At 37.4% G+C, this 23434-nt stretch overlaps 1 protein-coding gene across 6 annotated transcripts in view; it reads right to left on the bottom strand.

Moving 5' to 3' along the window:
- Positions 1–23434, bottom strand: part of LOC108358277 (protein AF-17-like) — a 95000-nt gene that overhangs the window by 60243 nt on the left and 11323 nt on the right. For all 6 annotated transcript variants that reach the window (XM_017609499.1, XM_017609496.1, XM_017609500.1 and 3 more), the window contains exons 2-5: positions 16753–17347; positions 16480–16676; positions 15292–16415; positions 15144–15231 (exon numbers count right to left, since the gene is read on the bottom strand). In XM_017609499.1, the coding sequence (XP_017464988.1) occupies positions 15144–15231; positions 15292–16415; positions 16480–16676; positions 16753–17107 (1764 nt within the window). In that variant the 5' untranslated portion in view covers positions 17108–17347. The remainder of the gene's footprint in view (positions 1–15143; positions 15232–15291; positions 16416–16479; positions 16677–16752; positions 17348–23434) is intronic.

The following is a 23434-nucleotide window of genomic DNA, read 5'->3' as shown; positions in this document are numbered from 1 at the left end:
CCGTCTAGCACACCAGGCGTCAGCCACACATAAGCAGTAAATTGAATTGCTTTAGCAATGTTGTGGTGGTGAAATCAGAAAATCAGACAGCCATAAGGACACACTAAGGACTCACTCAGCAAGACTACTACCAACAGCATACAGCTTACTGTGAACAAATTTGACTGCTTTGAGAGCGGTGTGTGGAAAAGGGCCGGAAGGCAAAAAGTAGTTGCCAGCAGCCAGCAGCTAGCAGCAGCATGCAAAATTGGCGCGTTGGGACACGAACGCCTAAAATGTATGTAAATCAGCATGATATAAGATATCCCATTGATTGTTTGAAGGCGGCAGCAGCAGCGGCAACGGCAACGGCAGACAATTGCTCTGGGGCTGCGTAGTGCGGGGCGTAGGCAGCGTAACCTCTGACCGCAAATTGGGCATTTACATGTATGTGAATTTAGGCAAATATTTGTTGTAAACGTACCCGTGTGTAATACAAACATACCCTGCAGTGAAAAGCCAAACCAGTTAGAAAAAATACTAGTTCATTAACTAGTATGTGCCTACCAGTTCGACAATTTCGAAGAACTTAGGCGATCAGCGACATCTGCCTTTGAATTGCCAAAGCCAAAAATAAAACGCAATTAATTGCTTTTCTTACAAATGTCGGCTGTGGCGTCACGTGAAGACTACTGGTTCTGGTTCTGAAATCGCAGGTTCGAGGCCGCTTGGAGGTGGTTAAGATTTTTAAAGTTAAATAAATGTAAGTAAAAATAATTTATTCAATTTATAAATAAATAACAAATTTGAAAATCTAATTGCATTGCAAAAAAACATTTAGGAAGAAATGCTTGTGCTATAAAAACAAAGAAATTAAACAAAAATATTTTTTTTTATTAAGTTTAAAAATTACAATAAACAGCCTAAACAAAAAAATAAATTTATAAAAAATAAAATTAAAATAAAAAATAGAAAATAAAAAAAATTTCCCTGCGCCAGGATTTGATCCTGGGACCTCAGGCTTACCATGCGAGTGCTTTGCTGTGTCGGCCATTATGACTGCTGGAGCGCCGCGAGCAAAAAGGCATACTAATGCTTTTCATAGGGGATGAATTGGCAGACTATCTCATCAACTGGTATGATGCTACTAGTATTTATACTAGTAGATGCTGATGCATAGCCTGACAATTGACATCTCGTAGGACATCGCAATGTTAAAAATACCAGTCGCTAACATTGAAAAAGGATAGAACGTGAACTAGTTCGGCTGAAACGCAAACCGGTAGAATTCTAGTTCACAACTAGTAGCTTTCCCTGCAGGGTACATACAATACTTTTGGACATACGTGTATGCACTCCATACATATTCCAAGGCAATTTAATTAGGTGATTGTTATGGGCGACTGGCGCACAGGAAGGAAGCTAGATTACGTGTTTTATGTGCGGACATGTTCTATAAATATTTTTACAAGCCAAACGCAATGCAAATACATAGATATGTGTGTATGTACACATGTGGTTGTAAGAAAGTTGACAAATCTTTTGTACCACTAAATATATAGAGTGATTTCTTTGTCTGACAATGGGCAAAACAAAGCGACGCAATTTGTCGAAATCACCTAGAATTGCGCGAGGAAATTCAATTACATCTTAAGCAATACAATGAAAAGTATAAGAACAAGCAGAAAAGGTAACTTCCGTCAAGAATTTGGAAAATATCTAATATAATTTGGTTGTGATTCGAGTAGTTAGTAGTTTGAGTTTTGTAAACAAAAGCAAAAGTTTTTGTAAATTATTGCATTCATGCCCGTTAACCCTTGGCAACGGCGGAAGGGGTTCCTAGTTATGGGCGTATTGTTGGAAATTTATTCAATTGATTTTTGTAATACATTTAGACGCGTTTTGTATGCAAAGTAATTGAATTGAGTGGATGGGACGGACAATTGCGGATGTGGAAAAAAAGAGATTTGATATTTATTTGTATACTAGAAGATTCTATGTGTTATGGAATATATTTTTTTCTGGCAGTTCTCTGTATAAAGTTGGAGTGAAACTTTTTTTATATGGAGGAAAATGCGGAGAAACGCCAGGAAAAAAAGGATTAAAAATCATCGCGATTTCTTTGCCAGTTAATTTCTACATATTATTACACTAGGCTTATAGCAATTAACAGGTATTTACAGCGTTTACATAAATCAGAAAAATCTGTAAACTTTCCTATACGTTGATTAGTTGCTAGCACGGATCTGCTCACGGAGACGCACTTTGCTGGTGCTCCACCTATTAAACCAGAGGCTCTAAAAATGATGAATAGGCTTTAAAAAAAATATAGAGGAGGGGAACAGAAACCCCTTATACAAAAAATCCGCTTCAAGAAGAAGATCTCGGGGGCTATTGGATTAAGCCATACAAAACCCCTGAACTAAATGGGACCATACCCATTCAGCTACATAAAGCATTAGAATGCAGTGCATGATGACTGTGCGCTATAACAGAAGGAGTTCTCCTTCTCAAGCACATATCGAAGGGAGGGAGTCGAACGTCGCACTTATACTCCAGGGCGGGGAATACATCACAATACCAAGTCCAATAACTTCAGACCTACATACGTACATATATTCTTGTCGTCGTTTCAATATAAAATGAGTTTTAGAGTTCCATATTAGGGAGACAGCGACGGATAAGCTGATGATAACACAGCACGCTGACACCAAGGGTAAGTCCACAGAAAGACCGCTCCACGAGATCGTGGCGCATATATGTAGAAAACGCACTATCATGCAAGGAATGCAGGCTTTCGAAAAGAGCCCACGGAAGCGATAAATGTATTGCTAAATATATTAGTCTGCCAGAGGTAACGGATTATGGCGTGCCTACGACTACCTTCGACAAAAGGTATAAGGTAGAAATCCCTAGCATACAACAATGGACCTTGGCCGTTCCGGAACCCAAAACTCATTCTGTCAGGCAGCGCCAAGTGGCTTTAAGAGCTTCGGCTTCTGTCACAGTTAAGTTTTCAACTTTCACTATGCTGAGCAGAGAAGACATTTCTTTGAATTAGTAAGGCACCTACTTTTCGAATGCCATTTATTGCCTAACATCGAGCTCCTTTGAGTAGCCTGTTCTTTTTAGATGATTCCAAACTGTCAGGTAATTAATGCTTATTGGCTCAACTATCTCCTGACAGTTTGCATGCAATTTTTGCTCAACTATTTGAACTAATTCGTCGACTTTTCCAGTAACTGCCGACAGGTTGCTTCTTTGGCAGTATTCCCATCGCACAAATTATTCGGCATGATTTTTTTTTAGCGTTTCCCCTTTTTTTAGTAAAAAGGCATCACCACATAGCATATTCCTTCAGATATTTCACTCATTTTCGAATACATACAAAAATAAAATTTTTGGCACGAGCGACGAATTACAGAACTATCTTCACTTAAAGTACATAGTAATAAAAATCCGGGGAGAATTTCGAACAACGTTATATTCACTTCTTCAACGTATCTATGTACGTACATATGTATGTAGGTGTATATACTCTCAAATGTGCATATGTAAGTACAGTGTGAATGCAATTATTATCCCTACAAGACATTGCTGAGCACTTTAGGCAAAAATTCTCACACATTTACACTTTTGTTTTTGTAGTACGGCATAAATGAGTAGTTTGACTATTAGTACTGAGGACTTTCTGATGACAACATTGAGGGGAAAGTACTCAATTTTTTCCCATGGCCTGAACGAAAATGAGGACTTTGATAAGCACTTTTGTGATTAGGGATAATGATAATATGAGTACTCATATGATACTCAGCTGTCTTGTAGGGATGATTGCCATTTTATTCTTCGATTGGGTGAAGCAGGTGAAGAGAGGTATCTATATACATATATGCGTTCAAGTGCAATCGCATGGACATCCATTAACACATGCACCGAACGGCAGTGTTTGTACGCATATAATGTCCAGTTAGTAATGGTAGGCGTATCACGTGTAATCGCCTCAAATTACTATACCAACAATGACGTTGATGAGAGGCGCTTGGCGCTGATGATGAACAGCTCACAACAAATCTGCGCATGGAGCCATGCACAAAGATACAATATGTGATGAATACCTTTATAAAAATGATTCTACGAGTATACAACAAATTATACGTACTTTTATACAATACAGGTATGCATATATGCACATACATATGTACATACATATGTATGCAGTCAAAACCAGCGATTAGCATTGCCTGAATATTTGAGTTTCGACTACGTGATTGCTGTGAGTACCGTTGCTAGCTAAAATAAATGTGTGGAACGTGTTGCACACAAAAAAAAAAACAAAGGGCGAAATAAATATACATATGTATGTATACTAAAGAAAGCAGAAAATTAAATAAAAAAGAGAAAATGCATATAAATAAACTATATTCACGAGACTTGCGGCAAACTCTGACTGACAAACCTGCAATGAGTCGATGGAAATTGACCCACAGAACATTTGTACGAACGAGTAAATTGTGTTGTCTGTTTTCCAAGGAAAGGTTATTCAAATAATGGTGTGAAGGTAGGCGCACAGATAGTAGGCACTTGAATATGAAAATATTCAAATAAAACAAATGAAAATCAGTAAAACAAAACAATGAAATGCAATAGAAATTTGTAAGGTAGCGAGTAAAATGTAAATAAAGCGCGAATTTTACCGCGGAGTATTAGCAGCGAATAGAAAAACGTTGAAGAAAATGCGAATGCCTAAGAAACTGATGATTGATGATGGCTTAGAACTTTCTTAAACATAAGGAAATAAGAAAGAAAATAAAGCATTTTTTATGTTATCTGTTCCACTACCCGATTATAAAAAACTAAACTGTGATTCGAAGGGACTATTCGGACATCTCACAGTGCTTCGAATAGAACAAGCTAGCTGGACAAAAGTCGCCATTGATTTTTTGTGTTATAGTTATTGAAACTGACAATTACTGTTCTCATTATTACGACTTAGATAAATTTTTTGCCTTATTATTATTTAAGGGTAAGTAATTCATTGTTCTTATTAGAAAAGAAGAGACGCATGTTTTTTAAATTCATGTTGTGGCCTTATTGCTATTTTGCATACCGTTATTTTATAGTGCAGTTTTTGATTTATATTTGTGATGGATTTGCAAGCCAAAGGTACTAAGTAGCATTTAGTTTCAATGTAATCTTGTTTTTATCACTATTTATTACTTTAGAAGAAACGTCAAAACAACACTGTGCTCGGATTTTGAGCTTTTTTTTTCTTGGGAAAAGGTTTCGATATTTGATCGTACTTAAATGGGGCTTACTTAATTCAATGGCATCCCCATTTTTCCAGAATGGATCCAGGGATATAACGATACTTGAACATCCCTTGATGTCCTTAGGTAACAGAATTTTTGAACCGCAGCCATTTGCGGGAATGAATATTTCCTGTGCCACTGCTTTGACTTCAAACACTCAACAAGTCAATAAGCCAGAGTATTTATTTGCCAAGCCAATAAGTCAAATAACAAGTATGTATTTACCTACAAATATCGTAAAAGAGCGAGTTGTTTAACCAATCCGTATCGCTGCCAACATCACCAGAACGAGTCTGACCGAATTCGCTACAGATAGCAATCTGGCTGAGTCACTTGGAAACAATTTGGAAGTGCATTGATACATTGTAATTAGCTCTGCCTTTGACAGCTACTATGTTAAATTGATGATTCGTTACGAACAAAGTGCCAAAAACCAAGTATGTACCAAGCCATTGGTTGTCACTTAACAACAGCAAATGCCTATCGTCGCCGCGCGCATTAACGCCATTTTAGTAATCCGTAAAAAATTAACCAACGACTACCATGGCGATAAAATACAGATTAGGTATGCGAAGAGTAGCTAAGACAAATGTAGCGAAGAGAAACGTTATTTGGGATAACACGTGACAACAAACTGAGGAAGGCATATTATATGCCTATATCTAAGTATGTAAGTATGTACATATGTATATGCAAGTGATTTGTTGTAAACAAGCAGCGACGCCAAACATCGTTTACAATAACTTCGTTGTGTCAAAATCACAGCAAATTCCAAATAGTCAGCGGGTGCTGTCAACAAATATTTTCTTTAAGGCCAAATAAACGCGATTTGTATTACTTGGGACGGTTGGCTTCTGACTTTTAGCTATGCGTGTACTAAATATGTGGGATATTGCCTAGCAGACACAACAACTTCGTCACACATACAACAATAGTAACAACAAAACAAATGCACAAGGATTCCAACATAGCACAGTATCCAGTGACTTGTGAAAATTGCATTTTTGCGCGACTCATTCAAGGAAAAGCAATTAACACTTGGGCTGAAGCAAATAGTCACACACAGTGACCTTCAAAGGAGAGTTCTTCAAACATCTATGTGCGTGTGTGTTGAAAAGTGCAGGTAGACAGAAGCGGCAAACAGAAATAAAATACAAATAGCCCACGTACTACTAGCTCTGGTCTATTACACCTTTAACACTCATTTTACGACTAAATTATCTATGTATAAAAATGTTTGGGTAAACAAAGCGGACTATGCATAAATAGAATTGGCATTATTTTTCAGAAGTTAAAAGTATTCAAAGTAAAAAGGTAAAATACAATTTTCTACGGACAATCAAAGTTGAAGCGCTAAATGCTGCGCGTTACGGAAACCAATACTAAAAAAAGCAATGCAGACTTATTTCACCAAAATTCAAAGTGTGAAATTACAATTCGATAAAATTTGCTGTTCGTTGAGAAAGCGTATTTCTTAGAACGCTGTTAAGGTTTTGGAGTTCGTTTTTTGCACAATGTGAGGTTTCCTTCGAGTTTACCCTGTAGGATGACAACAACTAAATACTTCGATTCGGATGAAATCGGATGAATGGTGACTCCTTAAAGGGGTATTAGGAGCAAGGGCATCTAATTTTCTTATTTTGGTGAAGAGCAGCGGAATACTAGTTTTTATTGGCTTAGTGGACAGCGCGTACTCACTATATACCAAGTATCAATCATTCGATATGTATCTAGCGTTCTTTGTTCCTTTAAGAAAACCTAAATTTGCCTATTTTTCGTGAACTGTTCTACTTTTTTTTTTTTTTTACTTCATATTTAGGAGAAAATTCTTACATAAGAAATGATGACAAAACGTCACAGGTATAATTTCTTGTTGTTTTCTATATTTAAAGAGCAGTAACATAAAAAATTAAAAATCAACTCGGCTACCATTCGATATAAAAAAAATGTGGGCAAAAATATAACTACGGACGCATTTATATCTGTGTTCGTATGGAAAAGTAGCTTATGTCGAAAGGCTGGCTTTAGTATAAATCGGCATTCGCAGTATACGATTGCGAATGACTCACTGGCGCTGAGCTGTTGTAGAACTTTTGGCAAATAAACGTGCAAGAACTAGTTCCGATACTAGCAAGTCAATATTCTTATTAAGTCTCATCAAAAAATTCCTTGCCGTTTAAAAAGTAAAGGGAATGCCGCATTATACTAAAGCCAGCCTTTCGACATAAGCTACTTTTCCATACGAACACAGAAATGTTTGTTGCTTATTGAATTTGAGGATGCTGAATTCAAAAATGCAATTCGTTTTTCTATAATTTTCATACTTTCACAGTAAATTCACATCTTGTAGCATTTATGTATGTAGGTACATCTGGTCGTTCGATTTGAAAAATGAGGCGTCAAATTAAAGTGCTTGGCCTGTAGATGGACAATAAGCTTTTTTTTGTTAAAAAATTAAATAGAAATAAAAAATATTTAATAAGTTAAATGCATTATTACAATGTCCCACTTCACTCGACATTCGCATTTTATCAGATGTCAAAAAGACATCAATAATATTGCCTTTGTCACGCCCACATTGCAAAAATAAACGTGTTTCTAGTTAAAGAATTATTGCAAACATCAATTTTGAATAAATTAGCTTTAGTAGTTACTGATTTATCGATAATTTCATATTTCTTTAAATAACTATTACATGCGATGTGGGCGTGGTTGTAGTCTGTTGAACCAAGATCAACTACTGTGCCAAGTTTGAGAGAAATTGGTGAAGCTGTTACCAAGACACATATAGACATGTAATCATAAGTGGGTGGGGTTACGCCCATTTTCAAAAATATCTATATTTTATTTCCCTCATCATTGAAGAAATAGATTTTGAGTGAATAAGCTTCAATAGCTACTAAAATGTCGCAGTTTCCGTATTTCTGTAAACTACCGTTACATGGGATATACGCGTGATTGTTGTCTGATTTTGCCCGTTTTCCTTCCTTAGCTCAAAAGAAATGCACGTACCAAGTTTCGTTAAGTTATCTAAATTTTTAAGCGAGTTACCGTGTGCACAGATGGACGGACGGGGTAGAAAGTCGCGGCTTAATCGACTTCTCTTATCATTCTGAGCATTTTGTATATACATATACAGTAGTGGGAAAATAAATAGACACGATTTTTTTTTTTAAATTTTGCCTATTTTTCTTTCGGTTATTTAATATTTATTATTTTTTTTTTTTATAAAGTTATAGCTCATTATCTAACAAAAACCATATAAATTCATATTTCAAACTTTGTGCAAAAATTATACAAATTTTCAAATTTTTAATCAGCTTTTTTAGAATTTTTTGGAGTATGTAGTTTTATAGCCCCTTAAATTTTAGAATGAAGTGTAAGCTTTAAGTTGCTAAAAAATAGCGTTGATTTTTCGCAATTTTTTTAACGCATTCCATACAAAGTATGTTTGACAATTTTGTTGAAAATTTAGATGCAATTTTGCAGAATTTTTATAATTTCTGCACAAGGTTTGAAATATGAATTTATGTGGTTATTCTTAGAGAACGAGTTATACTTTTATAAAAAAAATAATAAATATTAAATAAACAAAAAAAAAAAAAAGGAAAAAATCGTTAAAATGTGTCCCAATTTATTTTTCCACCACCGCTTTTTTTTTATTTATTTATCTTGTGAACAAGTGCTCTGGGTAGTTCCCATAAATTTATGGCTGTATTTGCAAAAGATATCTAAATGTGAGAAATTTTTTCGTGGTCTTTCCATATAAATCTTTATATCTCGTAACAGAACGTTATATGTTTTGAACAAAAGTACCCCATTACCGCATAGAAATGTGGCATCTTACTAATTATACTTAAACGAAATTTGTGTATCTTAACTTAGTTCAATTACATTTCTGTGCCCGTTTTCAATAACCGCTTGAGTCTGTCAGTTATCAAAAGTATTCAATAGCTAGTGAAACATTCCAAATTTGTGAAATAAAAATGTTTGTAAAGTCAACTTACAGACTTATGAGGTCACTGAATATATTTTTTAATAATAATTTGCTAAACTTTTTTAATATTGATTAAAGTCCAATGTTCAAAATAAGTAAATCGGTGAAGTCCCGTTTCCCTTAACCAACTTACGAGTTATTAGCTTTAGGCAACAACTTACTGTGAATAAAAACTTAATAGTACAAATATCATTCATATGCTACAAAATACCAAAGGGACTTCGCAAACCACACANAAAAAAAAAAAAAAAAAAAACAAAAAAACAAAACAAACCACAAGTGAAGTGTGTTTTTAAAATACTAGTGCGTAGTAATTGTAGCCTTTATTTATTTATTTTTTTTTGTATTTCCTGTGCTCCTTTTAAAAAACTCGGTGCCTTTAATGTGTACAAACCGAAAACGAAATTGCTATAATAAAATAAATGAGGCATAACTGTCAGGAGCAAGCAAACCAATTGTAAAATGTGTTCCCCCTTTACAATGTCAATTCACTTTTACTCATTGTGTAGCTGCACATAATAGTGGTGATATGGTGATGTGATGTGGTGTGGTGTGGTGTGGTGTGGTGTGGTGGTGGTGTGCTATGTAATAAATTACCACCTATCGATTTTCCATTACGACTTTCAATATATTTTTTCGCAATACTTCCGGGTTGAAATAAACAAAAATGAACATTACGATTACTTCGGCTACGAGCTACATTTGTGCAGGCTCATATGCACATTTGTATATTTCATACATATACACAACCACATGTACATATGTATGTATGTGCATATATTTATTTATTGTTTTTCGGTCGTGCAACAGCCGCGTGCAGATTGCATTAACTCCCACCCTCGTTTTGTTTTGGTGCACTTGAGCACTCCGTTAGTGAAATTGGCAGCCGTGCTGTGCTGTGTTCCTCTTTTTCGCCAATAGCTAAAGGAAATACAATACAATATTTTTTTTTTTTATAGTTCTGCAAGATAGAACATTTTAGAAGCCCAAATTAATTTGGCGAGAATATTAAAAATTTGAGCGTTGTGTGCTTTAAGCGGGGATGTTTTTTATTGCATGTGTTTTGGAGTACATATGTAAGTACATTATTTTTAAGAGTTTTTTTTCTTTTGTTTTAAGGAGGGTGTCAAAATGCTATGCTTGATACCAGTAAAAAATTGTTACATGCCACTAGCCTAACAGGATTCAAAATATTTGATTATTCTGTAGAATAAATATTTTATGAAGTAGAGATCCAAAAAAAAAAAATGATTATCCTAACATTTAGTAACAAAAACGTCGGCCGTTATTTACGATTTTTTTTCGTCTTTCGTAACAATTATATCAAGACGGAAATGATTTGCGCCTTCTCCCAATAATTATCTGGGACTTTTATTTTCGTTTGTCTCACGGGACAAATATTTCAAGACGAAAATGATTTACGTTTTCTCTTAATAGAATTGGTACGCATATTGAAACTCGTACCACACACAAAAAATTATATGTGCAACATGTGTTTACTCAATTTCTCTTCATTAAATAAGGGTAAAATTATTTGTTGTGTATGCAATTATAAAAGCCTTTAGTTGATATACATATATATTCTATACATTAGTATGGTAATCGTATATAGTTTAACTACTGTTACCCAAAAGAACATTAAGATTAGGGAATTACCTTGTTGACACACAAGCGCTTTGATCCAGTTCGCTGTGATTCAAAACGGAAGCATAAACCAACTTTCAATGCGCTCAGAAATTCAAAAGTGTATTGACTCGAATTTGTTTTCAAATCGCTTTTTTATTTCTCACATCGGTTAGAAAACAGGTATAAAAAAACATCATTCATTTGACGCGAAGTTAAAAAGGCTGCCTTTCTTTACAGACTCCGTTTTCAATTAGAATTATTATTATAACAAATAAGAATTCTTGTTCGCTTCCATTTCGTTCCACCGCGCAAATTAATTATCAAAGAAATATCGAATAAAAATAACAAATTTTTGAATACTTTTGAATACGGTTTCGGCGAGTGCGCTATAAAGACCGAGATATAAATGCTGGAAAGAAATATGTGTTGAGTCAAATCAGTTTTTTTTTTTTTTTTGTTAGTGCGGCTAAGATGGAAAGTTATAAGCAGGGAACGGATTTTTAGGACCTAAAAACCTATAAAAAAGGCAAAATAAAATAACGAAATAGGCTGGAAAAGGCAAAATAAAATAGCGAAAAAAGCAGGAAAAGGCACTAGGTATTGCAAAAAAGGCAAAACAAAATAGCGAAAAAGGCAGGAAAAGGCAAAGGCAAGTATTGCAAAAAAGGCAAAATAAGGCACTAAAAAAGACAGAAAATACGAAGAACAGTCAAAAAATATATTTATTTTAGAAATGTTTATATTACAAGTAAAAAGAGAAAAACTAAGAACTAGTTTCATTATATGAAAAATTTGTACTTTTGAATCTTTGACTATTTTATCCTTTCGAGTTTCTAACTCATAAAACTTTAATCTGTATAGTTGTAGTAACATTGAACCACAAGATGCATTTTGAAGTTTTCTGGCAGCATTTTCATTCGATTTTCGCGAAGAAAAGCCTTGAATGTATTAAATGTGCGCTCGACGTAAGTTGATACAAGTGGAGCCCAATTTAAATATGGAACGTTTGAAACGTTCATATTATCAGGAATAAGGGCGTTTTCCTAGCCCTTTACAATTTTATCCACACCCCTTATTGTCTCCAAGCCTACGTTAGCTGAGAAAACGGCTTTGAATTTTTTCAACACCAATTTGGCAAGAGGTCCCTGCGCTTCTATAAGCCGCATGGGCATGCGTATATTTTTTAATCTTAAAAAAAAAAATTGTAAATGCTATATTCACTTTTTTAAAGGTGAAAAAGGCAAAAAAAGGCAAGTATCTTAAAAAAGGCAAATATCTTAAAAAAGGCAAAATAAGGCAACATCAAATGTGTATATATGGAATCAGGGAAAGCTAAATCGTGGACATTCTTAATCGAATATACTCTATCTCTTTAGCAGAAAAAAAGGCAATTTCCATAAAATCCGTTCCCTGGTTATAAGACTATTAGATAAAGGGTGTATTCGAGCTACAAATAATGCGGTAGTGTTACTTTTTATGAAGGAGCATCACGTTCTACGCGAAAATTTGGGCGAATATGCCTACATCTAGCATTCGTGGAACAAAATTTTTACAATCAGTTGCTTATCAAAAGCATTATAAAAATTTTGACTACATAATTTCTGCAACGTTTCAGAATATTTTCAGTTCAGCATCAGCAACATATCATCAAGAAAGCAAAAAGGCTGCAATATTGCGGTAATTATTACGTAGCTCTAACACACCCAAACTGTCGGGAATTATAGCATTACTTAAAAAAATGCGACTTAGCTTTCCATATTGAGAAAAAACGTTAAATATCTAATAGTATTACAACGTTGAATTCCTACTTATTTCTAATTTCTTGTGTGTTTTCTAATCATTCTCTATTTGTATTCTAATATAGTTGTCTTAATATCCCGTGGCATTGAACCAACTGAAGAAAAGCCCGGAAAGATAACGGGAAAGAAAATTAGCTAAACAACTGGTGAAATAAACACGACAGCAGAATNACTTTTCTTTGAAATCGCTTTATTAGTTCTCGTGCAATAAGCGTTTTTGTGAAGCTCTAAAAATTACAACTACAACATTTGAACATAGCCCCCATACCTTAAGGTAAGACGTATTCTACGTCAAAATTACCTTAAAATACTATAGCCTATGGAAATAATAAGCTTAGCGGTCCTATACATACCCCAAAGAGTGGCCCAAATAGCATATCCAAATGCATGTATGTATGTAGATTTTCAACACAATAATCACATTCATTTCAAAGGCTTATTGTTAAATTATCAAAACAACCAATCAATACAAAAATAATATAACGAAAAATTTTGAAAAATTATAATTCCCACTTAGTCAATATCCACATTGGCGCCCATTCCTGAGTGACATTTTTGAAAACCGATCTGGAATGGTGACTGCAAGCATTGCATTCTCTCAGTTGTCGCAAGTTTTGAGGCGTTGCTTCAGCAATACGAATTTTAAATATTGCTCAGGCGTTATGTATTGGACAGTGGTCAGGGCTTTGCGGTGGCCATTTTAAAATAGTAATATTTTCCTTGCAGAGAGATTTCACAACCTGTTTTGCGATGCGGATATGCGCATTGCTCTGCTGGTATACACAATTGTTGTAGAATATAGACATCAGCATTCGCTTTTCCTTCTAAACGATTATATCATCGGTAGGTTGAGCACAGACACATCCCCATACCATTAAACCTTTACCTACTACCTTAACGGACAAAGCGCTGGCTGCTTTACGTCATACGTGAGTATTTGAGCCTTTGTACAGATTTGTACATTTTTTATATTGGGCTATTGGTACAAAATGAAAAAATCAGGACAATTTTTTTTATAGTCACACGATTGAAACAATACAGCGAACTTCTATTCGAAAATTTGAACAAATTGTTTTTCGTGATTGGGATAAAGAAAAATATTTGCGCATTCACACGTGCAGCGCCCGCTCATGCTTCCCACAGGCACCAAGCCTATTACGAATAGTGTATACTGGTGGAAGTCTTTACTTACGTGTAGCAAGTTTGAGCGAGTTTTTTGTACAGATTATAATGAACTGGCTTCTGATATTTCAAGAATTCTCCTATCTAATCTTTCAGTTATATTAGGCCATCCTGGGGTTGGATTTTGTAACTGTAAGAAAATGTAGTGTACACCGAGTGCAAAACTCACAACCAAAAACACACCGAATAAAATTTAGTGATTTTTTCGGAAGAGAAGTGTACACAATTTTGACAGTTAAAACTCATTCTCATATTTTCTGAATAGCAAAATGGGGAAGTGTACACAATTTTGACAGTTAAAACTCATTCTCATATTTTCTGAATAGCAAAATGGGGAAGTGTACACAATTTTGACAGTTAAAACTCATTCTCATATTTTCTGAATAGCAAAATGGGGAAGTGTACACAATTTTGACAGTTAAAACTCATTCTCATATTTTCTGAATAGCAAAATGGGGAAGTGTACACAATTTTGACAGCTAAAACTCATTCTCACAATTCCTGAATCGCAAAATGAAGAGTCTACATAATTTTCAGTATACACTTGAAAAATTACAGTTACAGAATCCAGCTCCTGGTCTCTATTTTGCAGAAAATCTTTTTTCTGTGCAAGATTTCCAAAATCGTTCTCTAATTTAACGAAAATTATTGCCGAAATTAACGAAGATTTATTATTGGTCTGCGTTTATAGGCTGTGCTTAAATTTTCTATTTTTTTTTTAAATCTAACAGCAATATTAGAAAATGTGTTAAAAAGTAAATAAAAATATAAAGGCAAGAAATATTACCTCCAATTTATGTAGGCTGAAGCTGTGGAAAGTACTATTTTCATGTAGAATTTGTTAACACGTGGTTGTTCTGGAAATTTATTTTTTCCGCATTTAATAATAGAATTACTCAAATCTAAAAGTACCGTTACTTCTGTGAGAGAGTAACGGCTATAAACTTCTCTCATGGTCACCTATACCAGTGCCTTTCAGAACGAGTATGGTTAGGAAGTACTCTAAATTTGTATGGTTAACCCACAATCCTAAAATGTGTAAATACATGCGCTTGGAAACTTATTTTTTCACTTATTTACATATGTACTTAATTTACTTATAATTTTAAATCACTAGTATCAAGAAATACCATAAAAGACCTTTCTTCAAATCTACTATTCAAAAGTCATACGTTTTTCGTTTATAATTACAAAATTTACTCAGTACAAAAAAAAATAAAAAAAAAAATAATAATCGGGCTTTTCACTTACCTTTTTCGCACTCTTCTCAATTTCCTTTTCAAAATCCGTTAATGGTGTTAGCGTTACGCTGACTTCTTTAATCATATCTCTAAATGGACTGAAAATACAAAATAAAATTTTTAAAATAATTTTCTTTAACTATGCTCCATCAGCATACTTATTTATTTCATCCAAAATGCTGGTATTTGATTTAGAATCAGCTTTGCGTTTTTTAGCCACCGAGCTGCCGGAGCTTTTGCCGCCACCGATGCTTGACATGCTACCACCAACACTGCTCCCAGAGTTCGTACTCAAGTTGGTGGCTGTATCCATGTGCGAGCCGCCAAAACTGCTATTGTCCATGGCGCTGGCGTGCGAATCTGCATTGCTGGCACTGCCACCAAATCCACTGCTGCTTACTACGCCAGACGCACTACCCAACTTAGACGACTCTTTGCCGCCGCTGCTGTTGCTATTCGAATTGCCACCGCTGCCCATACTCATGCCTGCAGATGAAGTTGTTAGATTTTGCGCAGAATTTTGAGCGGACATATTGCTGCTATGGCCGCCGTGGTTATCATGCATTGAGCTGCTCATATTGAGCGCTGTGCTAGCCGATGTTGCGCTTGAGCTGTTAGCAGATCCGCCACTGCTGTTATTAGAGAAATCCTTATTTTTAGACGACTTCGAAGACTTATCACGCGCGTCACGCGATGATGATGATGACGATGAGCCATCTTTTTCCTTGTCTTTACCTGAACTTGATATCTTATTTAAATTTTTAATATGTTTATCCTTTTCCTTATAGCTGCTCGAACTGTTCGAGGAGCTCTTCACATTCGATGTGGAACTGGCGCCCGCACCGCCACCCATTGAATTGCCACCGGTAAGCGTGGAGTTACTAGCAGACATATTGCCGCTACTTGTGACACTACTGGAATTAGCGCCGCCGCCTCCCCCGCCACCGCCTAAGCCCATATTGCCAGATGCAGTGCTAGAATTCGAGAGATTGCTGACATGCAAGCTGCTGGAGAAACCACCGGTTGAACCGGCTGCTACAGCCGCACTTGATGATGACAATGATGAATTCGATTGCTTTGAGGCGGTAGACGACTTGCGCTGCTTCGTTGTGGAAGCAGCATTCATATTAGTGGTTATTTTGATGCTAGTCGCCGAGGTGGACGAAGCGGTCGCATTCATGGCGGCATCGAGTTCCTTCTCCGGTGACAAACTTGAGTCAGACGAAGTGTCGTGTGTAATGGGTTTATATGGCGGTATAGTTTTTACATTGCCACCTTTTTTCTAAAAATCACGCGAGGAGAGAAACGTTACATTTCTAAAGTTTCAAAGTATTACACAAACTTACCAATTTTCCATAGTGGTGTTGGCAGTAGCCACAATATTTCACATTATCCAAGTAATTGCCTGCCTCCTCACACAATAGTCCTAAACTCTGTGCGCAAGTCACATGAAATTGCTGTTTGCAATTAGATTTATTGCATTGCATGCAAGCGCCAACTGTGGCACGATTCGGTTTTCCTGACTCTTGACAAATATAACAAGCTGAAATTAGGATTGAAATGGAGGCAAACATTAGCAACTTAACATCATTTGATTGTGTATGCATATACAAACTGACTTTTTGCATAACGCTCCTGCGGTATCAATTGCAAAATAATTGGTTCCATGGTGGTGACATTGCCGAAACGCACCTCTGGGATGTAGAGTGCGCACACCACGTGTGCCCATCCCTGATTATCGGTCTTTTTAAGTGCGCCATCGCGCGACGGACAAAGCTCACAGCGTACACGCGCTGAACGTTCTTGACTTTCACATTTGCGACAAAACCAGGGTCCCGTCGGGACAGTTACAATACCATAACAAGCTTGATGCACGGCCACTGTACAATTCTGACCATCACAATAGACGAGCGGATTTTCGGGCCATCCACGCTCATCCGAACATACACAACATCCGCCGACCATCTCCTTCATACTGGTTAGTTACGATTATTGCAAGCGCACACCCGTCGTACTACACCGCAGCCAACAATGATTAGACAATCAATTATTGAGGGTTAACCTGCGCACCACATAACAGTGAAATTTAGTGTATAAATTATAAAAATAAATAAATTTGCTGATGCGAGGCGTTGAAGAGTGGCTCTCTCATCAACTAAATATCCCTTCGATTTTCCTCAGCGGCGCATTTAGCTTTGATGTATTTCATTGGGGCTGAAAAAGAAGAAGACATTTTGTTAATGAAAGATTCAACTGGTGTAATTGTGATTAATAAAGTAGTAATAAAATGTTGACTAATGCAGGGTTTTAAGTTGCCACTTTTTGCGGCAAGCAGGCGTCTGTTCGGATGCTAGGAACTGCTTACAAAGCATCGTGTTGGGATCCTTAACAAGGAGCGTTTGAGCCTCGTCATGTAGGTGGTGCTGTGGCAACATCAGAGGGCATCCCGTGGAGGTCCGGAGTGCTGTGCTTTGGCATGTCTGTAGCTTTGACCACTGCGTCCTGCTAGTCCCGGTGATCACAGGGGCGCTGTATAGCTAGCGGCTTGAGTACCTTGGTACGGCTCTGTGCTCTAATGACAATTGCGGTTGCATGCGACGAGAAGGAGAGCAGACCATCGAATATAGCTCCGAGTATTTTTGGGTTATTCACCGTCGGAATTGGTTCGCCATCGACATGAACTCCCAGCTGTAGTCTGACCTCCTTCGTCCAGGTAGAAAAAAGGGTTGCCGATAGTTTCGTATGGGAGAGTATTAGGCTCCTTGCAGTGAAGAAGCGAGAAAGTTCGGAGAGGTAACGCTTCGGATCCTACTGATTCGAACTCGCATCGAACCCGACCCTGCTGGGTAAGTCAAAGTAAATTCTATCAGAATTCTACCTCGGTTAGGTGCAACTGATGCAACCTGACTTGGTCAGGCCTTAGATGACAAAGGAAGTGGACTCCACTGTATTTGGTCCTCAATACGCGTAATGCGATGGTGCTCCCCTACACCCAAAAGAGTTTCTATGGCTATACTGGGCTCACCTGAGTAACAAAACTCCCCCTCTTTATCTCCCTTCCCGCTTCAACTCCCGTAACTAACCAGCAGCTCTTGGTTCCAGACACCACCTGTATGTCAGACAAGGATGTGTCGTAATGTGTCAAGTGCAATCCTGCCTTGGATGGTGCCACATTAGAACATATTTTCTGCGTAACACCTGTGAGAGGACAAGCCTCCACCTGGAACATTGTTGCAGACGCTGTCATAGGTAGCCACCCCACCCAAACAGCGCCACGCGCAACAAGAACATGATACATAGATAACTCCACTTAGTCTTTACTATCACAAATCACGAACGGCCTCAGACGAAAATACTCCAACTGATTCAGAGTAAGATTAAAGAGATGTCAGTCTTCATAGGTCGGCATGGAATATCGAAAAGTAGTTGCGATCCAAGAGACGAAGTTGCACAGCTTTAATCATGCACCACTCTGTGTAGTATCGTCTTATCGAAGCAGACAAACGCCGCCGGGATTGCTATCCGATTAGAAGTATTTAACGTACAAACTTATGTAAAATATCTGATGCCAGCAGGATATTACCCTGATATATTTACATAGGTGTGCTCCTCAGAGATGAAACCCGCATGGTAGTTAGTGAGTTCAATGCGCACCAGGATAGTAGTCGGCAATTGATGAGTAATATTTTGAGACGAAACTTCGAAAACGACGCAAATTGAACAGGCGATCCCATAAGATGGTGTGTTCTCTCCTATTTCGTTGAATGTCTATATTTCCAAGGTCCCCCAGCAAGAGAGAGAGTTCTCATATGCTGATGATTCTTCGATTTTGACGTTTAGCAATGACACCTCACGGAGTCTAACCTTCGCCTACGTGAACCATCCCTACTAACTGGAAGAAAGAGGTCAAATTCACGTATATGGCATATCAATTCCGACTGTGAAAAACCTGAAGATCCTAGGGGTCACTTTCGACAGCCAGCAGCACTCTTTCTCTGCGCACACAACCACGAGCGCTTACAAAGTACAGAGCACACAAAAAGTCCCCAAAAAGTTTTGGAGTATGTTGCTGAAGTGACATCCCTTGGCCAGATGTAAATACGAAACGTTCCGGTTACGTAGACCCGGATGTCGTGAGAACGCAACGAAGTCTGCAAGTTGCTCGACGGTAGCACCCGGGGCAAAGACAAAGGGATATTGATGGCCACCGAGAAGGCAATTGGTAGGCCGGTTCTAAACCGCGCTCACCGGGGGCTAGTAGGGCGTAGTGGACGTATGTAGGTACAGACGTCTTCTGGTGTCACCGGAGCAGGGAAGAGAGTACAGAATGCAAAATGGTTGGTTTTAAAAATGGATGTGTACTTTATTCGCTACAAAATTTTTTTACCAGCTCAGAATAGATCTGTTAAAGTTCTTGTTAGGCGTCGCCCGCTCTCTCGGCCTCAGGCGCGCCTATTCAGAGAATGAAGAGAACACAACTTGACGTGACACCTGTTTGGGCTAAGCACTGCTGCAGCAACAGTTATGGTTAATCGAAGATTTACATATTCTATGATCAAAGGTGAATTGTTTGCGGTAATGCCATTATAAATGCGCATTAGGAAGTAATGCAGATATTCAAATGAATTTATTCAAAATAAAACCTCCAGTTCCAATTCATTTCCAATTCCCATTCACAATAAGTTAGCAAAAAAAAATATATATATAATAAACGACTATAGTACTTAAATTTAAGCGGGGAATCACGTGCTGTTTGCTTGTTTTGATTTGTAAATTTATTGCAAAATGCGTATACGACGACCAGTTTCAGTATTTTTATTTACTTATTTATTTATGTATTTTCATTCACTTATTCGAAAAAAGAGAGAATAATAAATGCAAACAAATGGCAATCGTTTGAGTGAAGCAGCAAAATGCGTTGGCGGTAGAGGCAGTCTCGGCCGGCAGGCAGGCAGCCAGGCAGTCAGGCAGACGAAGGCACAGGCCATAGCGACGATGTGCGGATGTATTCGCAATATCAATGTCAAGGTGAATTGGGCCAACAGCAGCGGGAGCAGCACAAACAACAAGTTCTATATATGTACATAACATATATATTTACATACAAGCGATGTTGTTCGCGGCTGTGAAGTGGTCGTAAAAAAACCATAAAATTTGTAAATGGGACAAATAAGACACGAGAAAATAAATAAAAGTTAAATAAAATAAACGGAACGGTGATACTTTTTTTTTATTGGGAAAGCGAATTTTAGGTTTTCCTTTCTTTGATAATGAAAAAACATTGCTTGGCTCATTGAAAAACTCTAAAGCTAATCTTCGTATATATTAACAGGCTAACATAAATTTTGTCCGCCTACGAAAGGTATTCTTCTGTAAATGACGAAAGATTTTATGGTTTCAAAATTATCTGAAAAATGTGGAATACCAATACGACGATTTAGATGAACAAGAGGGCAAGGACGATTAGGAAGACGATTAAGAAAACGAATGCGAAAACAAATACGAAAACCAACACGAATACGAAGACAAATAAGGAGTTGAAAACGAAAACAAATACGAACATGAATATAGAAACGAATACGAAGAGGTATACCAAGACGAGTTCGAATACGAATAAGTAACGAAGACGAAGATGAAATATGAAGAATACGACGACGAATACGAAGGGGATTACGATGACGAAAACCAATACGAGTTGAGTTCGAAGACGGATACGACGACGAATTCGAAGATGAATACAATGGAGAATGACGACAAATACGAAGTGGAATACGTATAGTAATACAAATACATTCCAAAGGCGAATACAAAGACATCGACTAAAGCGAACACGAAGGTAAATTCGGAAAAAACAAATACGTTTTAGAAGACAGCGACTACTTATAACGAAGTAGAAAAAAATCTTCGGGACCCTTAAAAAACAAGAAAAGCGACCGAATTTCGCCAGTAGCTGGCACTCCTTGTTAGGGTTTAATACTCTTTTAAATACATATAAATAGTGCAAGATTTGCTCCATTGAGGTGCGGAGTTCGAAATTTGTGTACCTTATGTCGCTTGGTGAAAAGAATAAGTTCGGGTTTGGTGGGGTTAACCCCTAGACCGTTTCTTTCTGGCCCACTCTGCCAGATTGTTAATTGCAGATTGTAGAAAATCGCTGATCGTCGGATCCCATGATCAAAATGACTAAGTCATTCACATATGCAACGTCCTTAGTGTTTTTCGATTTGCCGAGGTTCCACAGCAGGGGAGATAAAACTCCCTACCACCCTTGAGGGGTACCACGTGTGGCTGTTTTCCTTACTTCTGCTGTTCCTAAGGAGCCATTGATGCTTTTGGTACTCAGCATATTGTCGGTCCAGAGAATGATCGGGGCAGTGTAGGGACGCCAAACTTACAGTGCTAAAGGCGCCTCCCACATCCAAGAAGGCAGCCAGCACGTGTTCCTTGTTGTTTAACACTTTTACTTTTCTTTACTCCCAACAACCCCGTGCAGGGCTGTTTCACCCGACCTACCTTTACGATAGGCCTGCTGGGCCTCGCTGAAGTTCTCAGGAATAAGGCGTGGCGAGATATGCAGACTCAGATACCCCTCCATTATTTTGAGGAGAAATCATGAGTGGCTGAGGGGTCTAAAATATTTTGCAGTATTATGGCCCGTCTTCCCTGCTTTCGGAATGAAGTCCGCTGAATAATCGTAGATACTAATGTTAGTGTTTGCACACAAAGGGCAGGGACCTGCAGTTTTACGCCGAATCCGAACGGCGATGGTATTTTTATGAGAAGCTATTTTTCATGGTATTGAGAAAGGGCTTACATCTTTACTGCGGACTTCAAAAGTTTGCACAGGGTCAGTAACAGGCTGGAGTCTATATCGAGAAGATAACTAGGATAAATTTAACTTCTCCTTCGGAGAATATTCCTGTTGAGGTATTTGCAAACCTCAAGGCCAAGTACTAGGTGGTGGAAAATAGCTGGAACGGTAGTAGTTTACGTGGCTGTAGCGACAGCCAAGCTGCACTCAAGGCAGGGGCCAGCTCTTTCCAACTCAGTTCGACAATGCAAGCCTCAGCTAAATTATGTTGGTAAACATAACAAATTTGTTGTACGCTGGATGCCAGGACACAAGTTAATACCTGGTAATGAGACATTGGACTCTTTAGCCAGTTATATCACTCCAAGCTTCGGCCGTCGAAGCCACCCTCAGCAATTGGGTGAATTTATTAGAAATGATTCAAGGCCAGCAGCAGGTGGGTAAACACAAGTTGGCCTCAATAATCTCAGATTAAGATAGATATCTGCTTTCCATTTAGCAAGATGGATTATTGCTCGAACATTTTTTTGATAAGAAAAAAAAAAACACAGAAACTTGCACTTTATCACTTTATTTTACTAAAATTTTAAAAAGTAGCAAATTTTGGTGAATATTTGTTGGATTTTTATAGTTTTTGCACAAACTTTAAAATTTTGAGTTTTATGGTTTTTATTTAGAAAAGGAGCTATACTTTTATAACAATTCAATAAACATTAAACAAAAAAAAAATTTCCAAAACTTTTCATAACATCGCACTCCTAGTATTATTATGTGGACAACTGTACATACATGTATCCACCCCGTAGGCACTTTGCCAGGTTTAGGCCTTTTACGGTACTAAAAGCAGAATAGCCTCAGTAAGTCGTTAAAAGTTTTCACGCCAGTAGAAAGTAATTTTCTGATACACAATCACATTTTAAGATGAATGACAGGCAGGCAAATATTTGGTAAAATTTTAAGTCATAGCATATAGTAAATAGAAATGCATAGGGGTTATCAACTGTAACAGTGGACCAAATGACCTTTCGAATGCGCAATGCGATGTGAAAAAATATGAAAAAAAACACCAGCATCGCACATTCCAAATAAAGCAGCACAACACCACACGTGTGAAGTAGGAAAAGAACGTACATATTAGAGTCCAGCGCAATTGTATTTGCCGCATTTCATTCAATAAATACTCCTTGCATTGTACTCTACTCCCAACACATTGTTACTTTTTTTCCGCATACATACACTACTTGGCGTTGAGAGAGTAAATACTTGACGTACTTGCTATTACTCCACCAAAGTACGTACTCTACTTTCCCTCATCGCGTACGAGAGATATTTGCTGCTGCCAAAAGGGAGTAGCAAATCTACTCTCTGTATACTTGTAGTACGGTAAGTACTTGCGTATTAAATTTCAATTCTGGTTGTTAGCCTACTAGTTGATATCGTTTGCAGCGCTGGTCAGTGAAATTGAAAGAGTAAAAATAGAATATGGAAAT

The sequence above is a fragment of the Rhagoletis zephyria genome, unplaced genomic scaffold, assembly GCF_001687245.7.
Source record: "Rhagoletis zephyria isolate East Lansing unplaced genomic scaffold, Rhagoletis_zephyria_1.1 Rzeph_scaffold_00231, whole genome shotgun sequence".
NCBI lineage: Eukaryota > Metazoa > Arthropoda > Insecta > Diptera > Tephritidae > Rhagoletis > Rhagoletis zephyria.
This window is presented reverse-complemented; position numbering and strand designations above follow the sequence as displayed.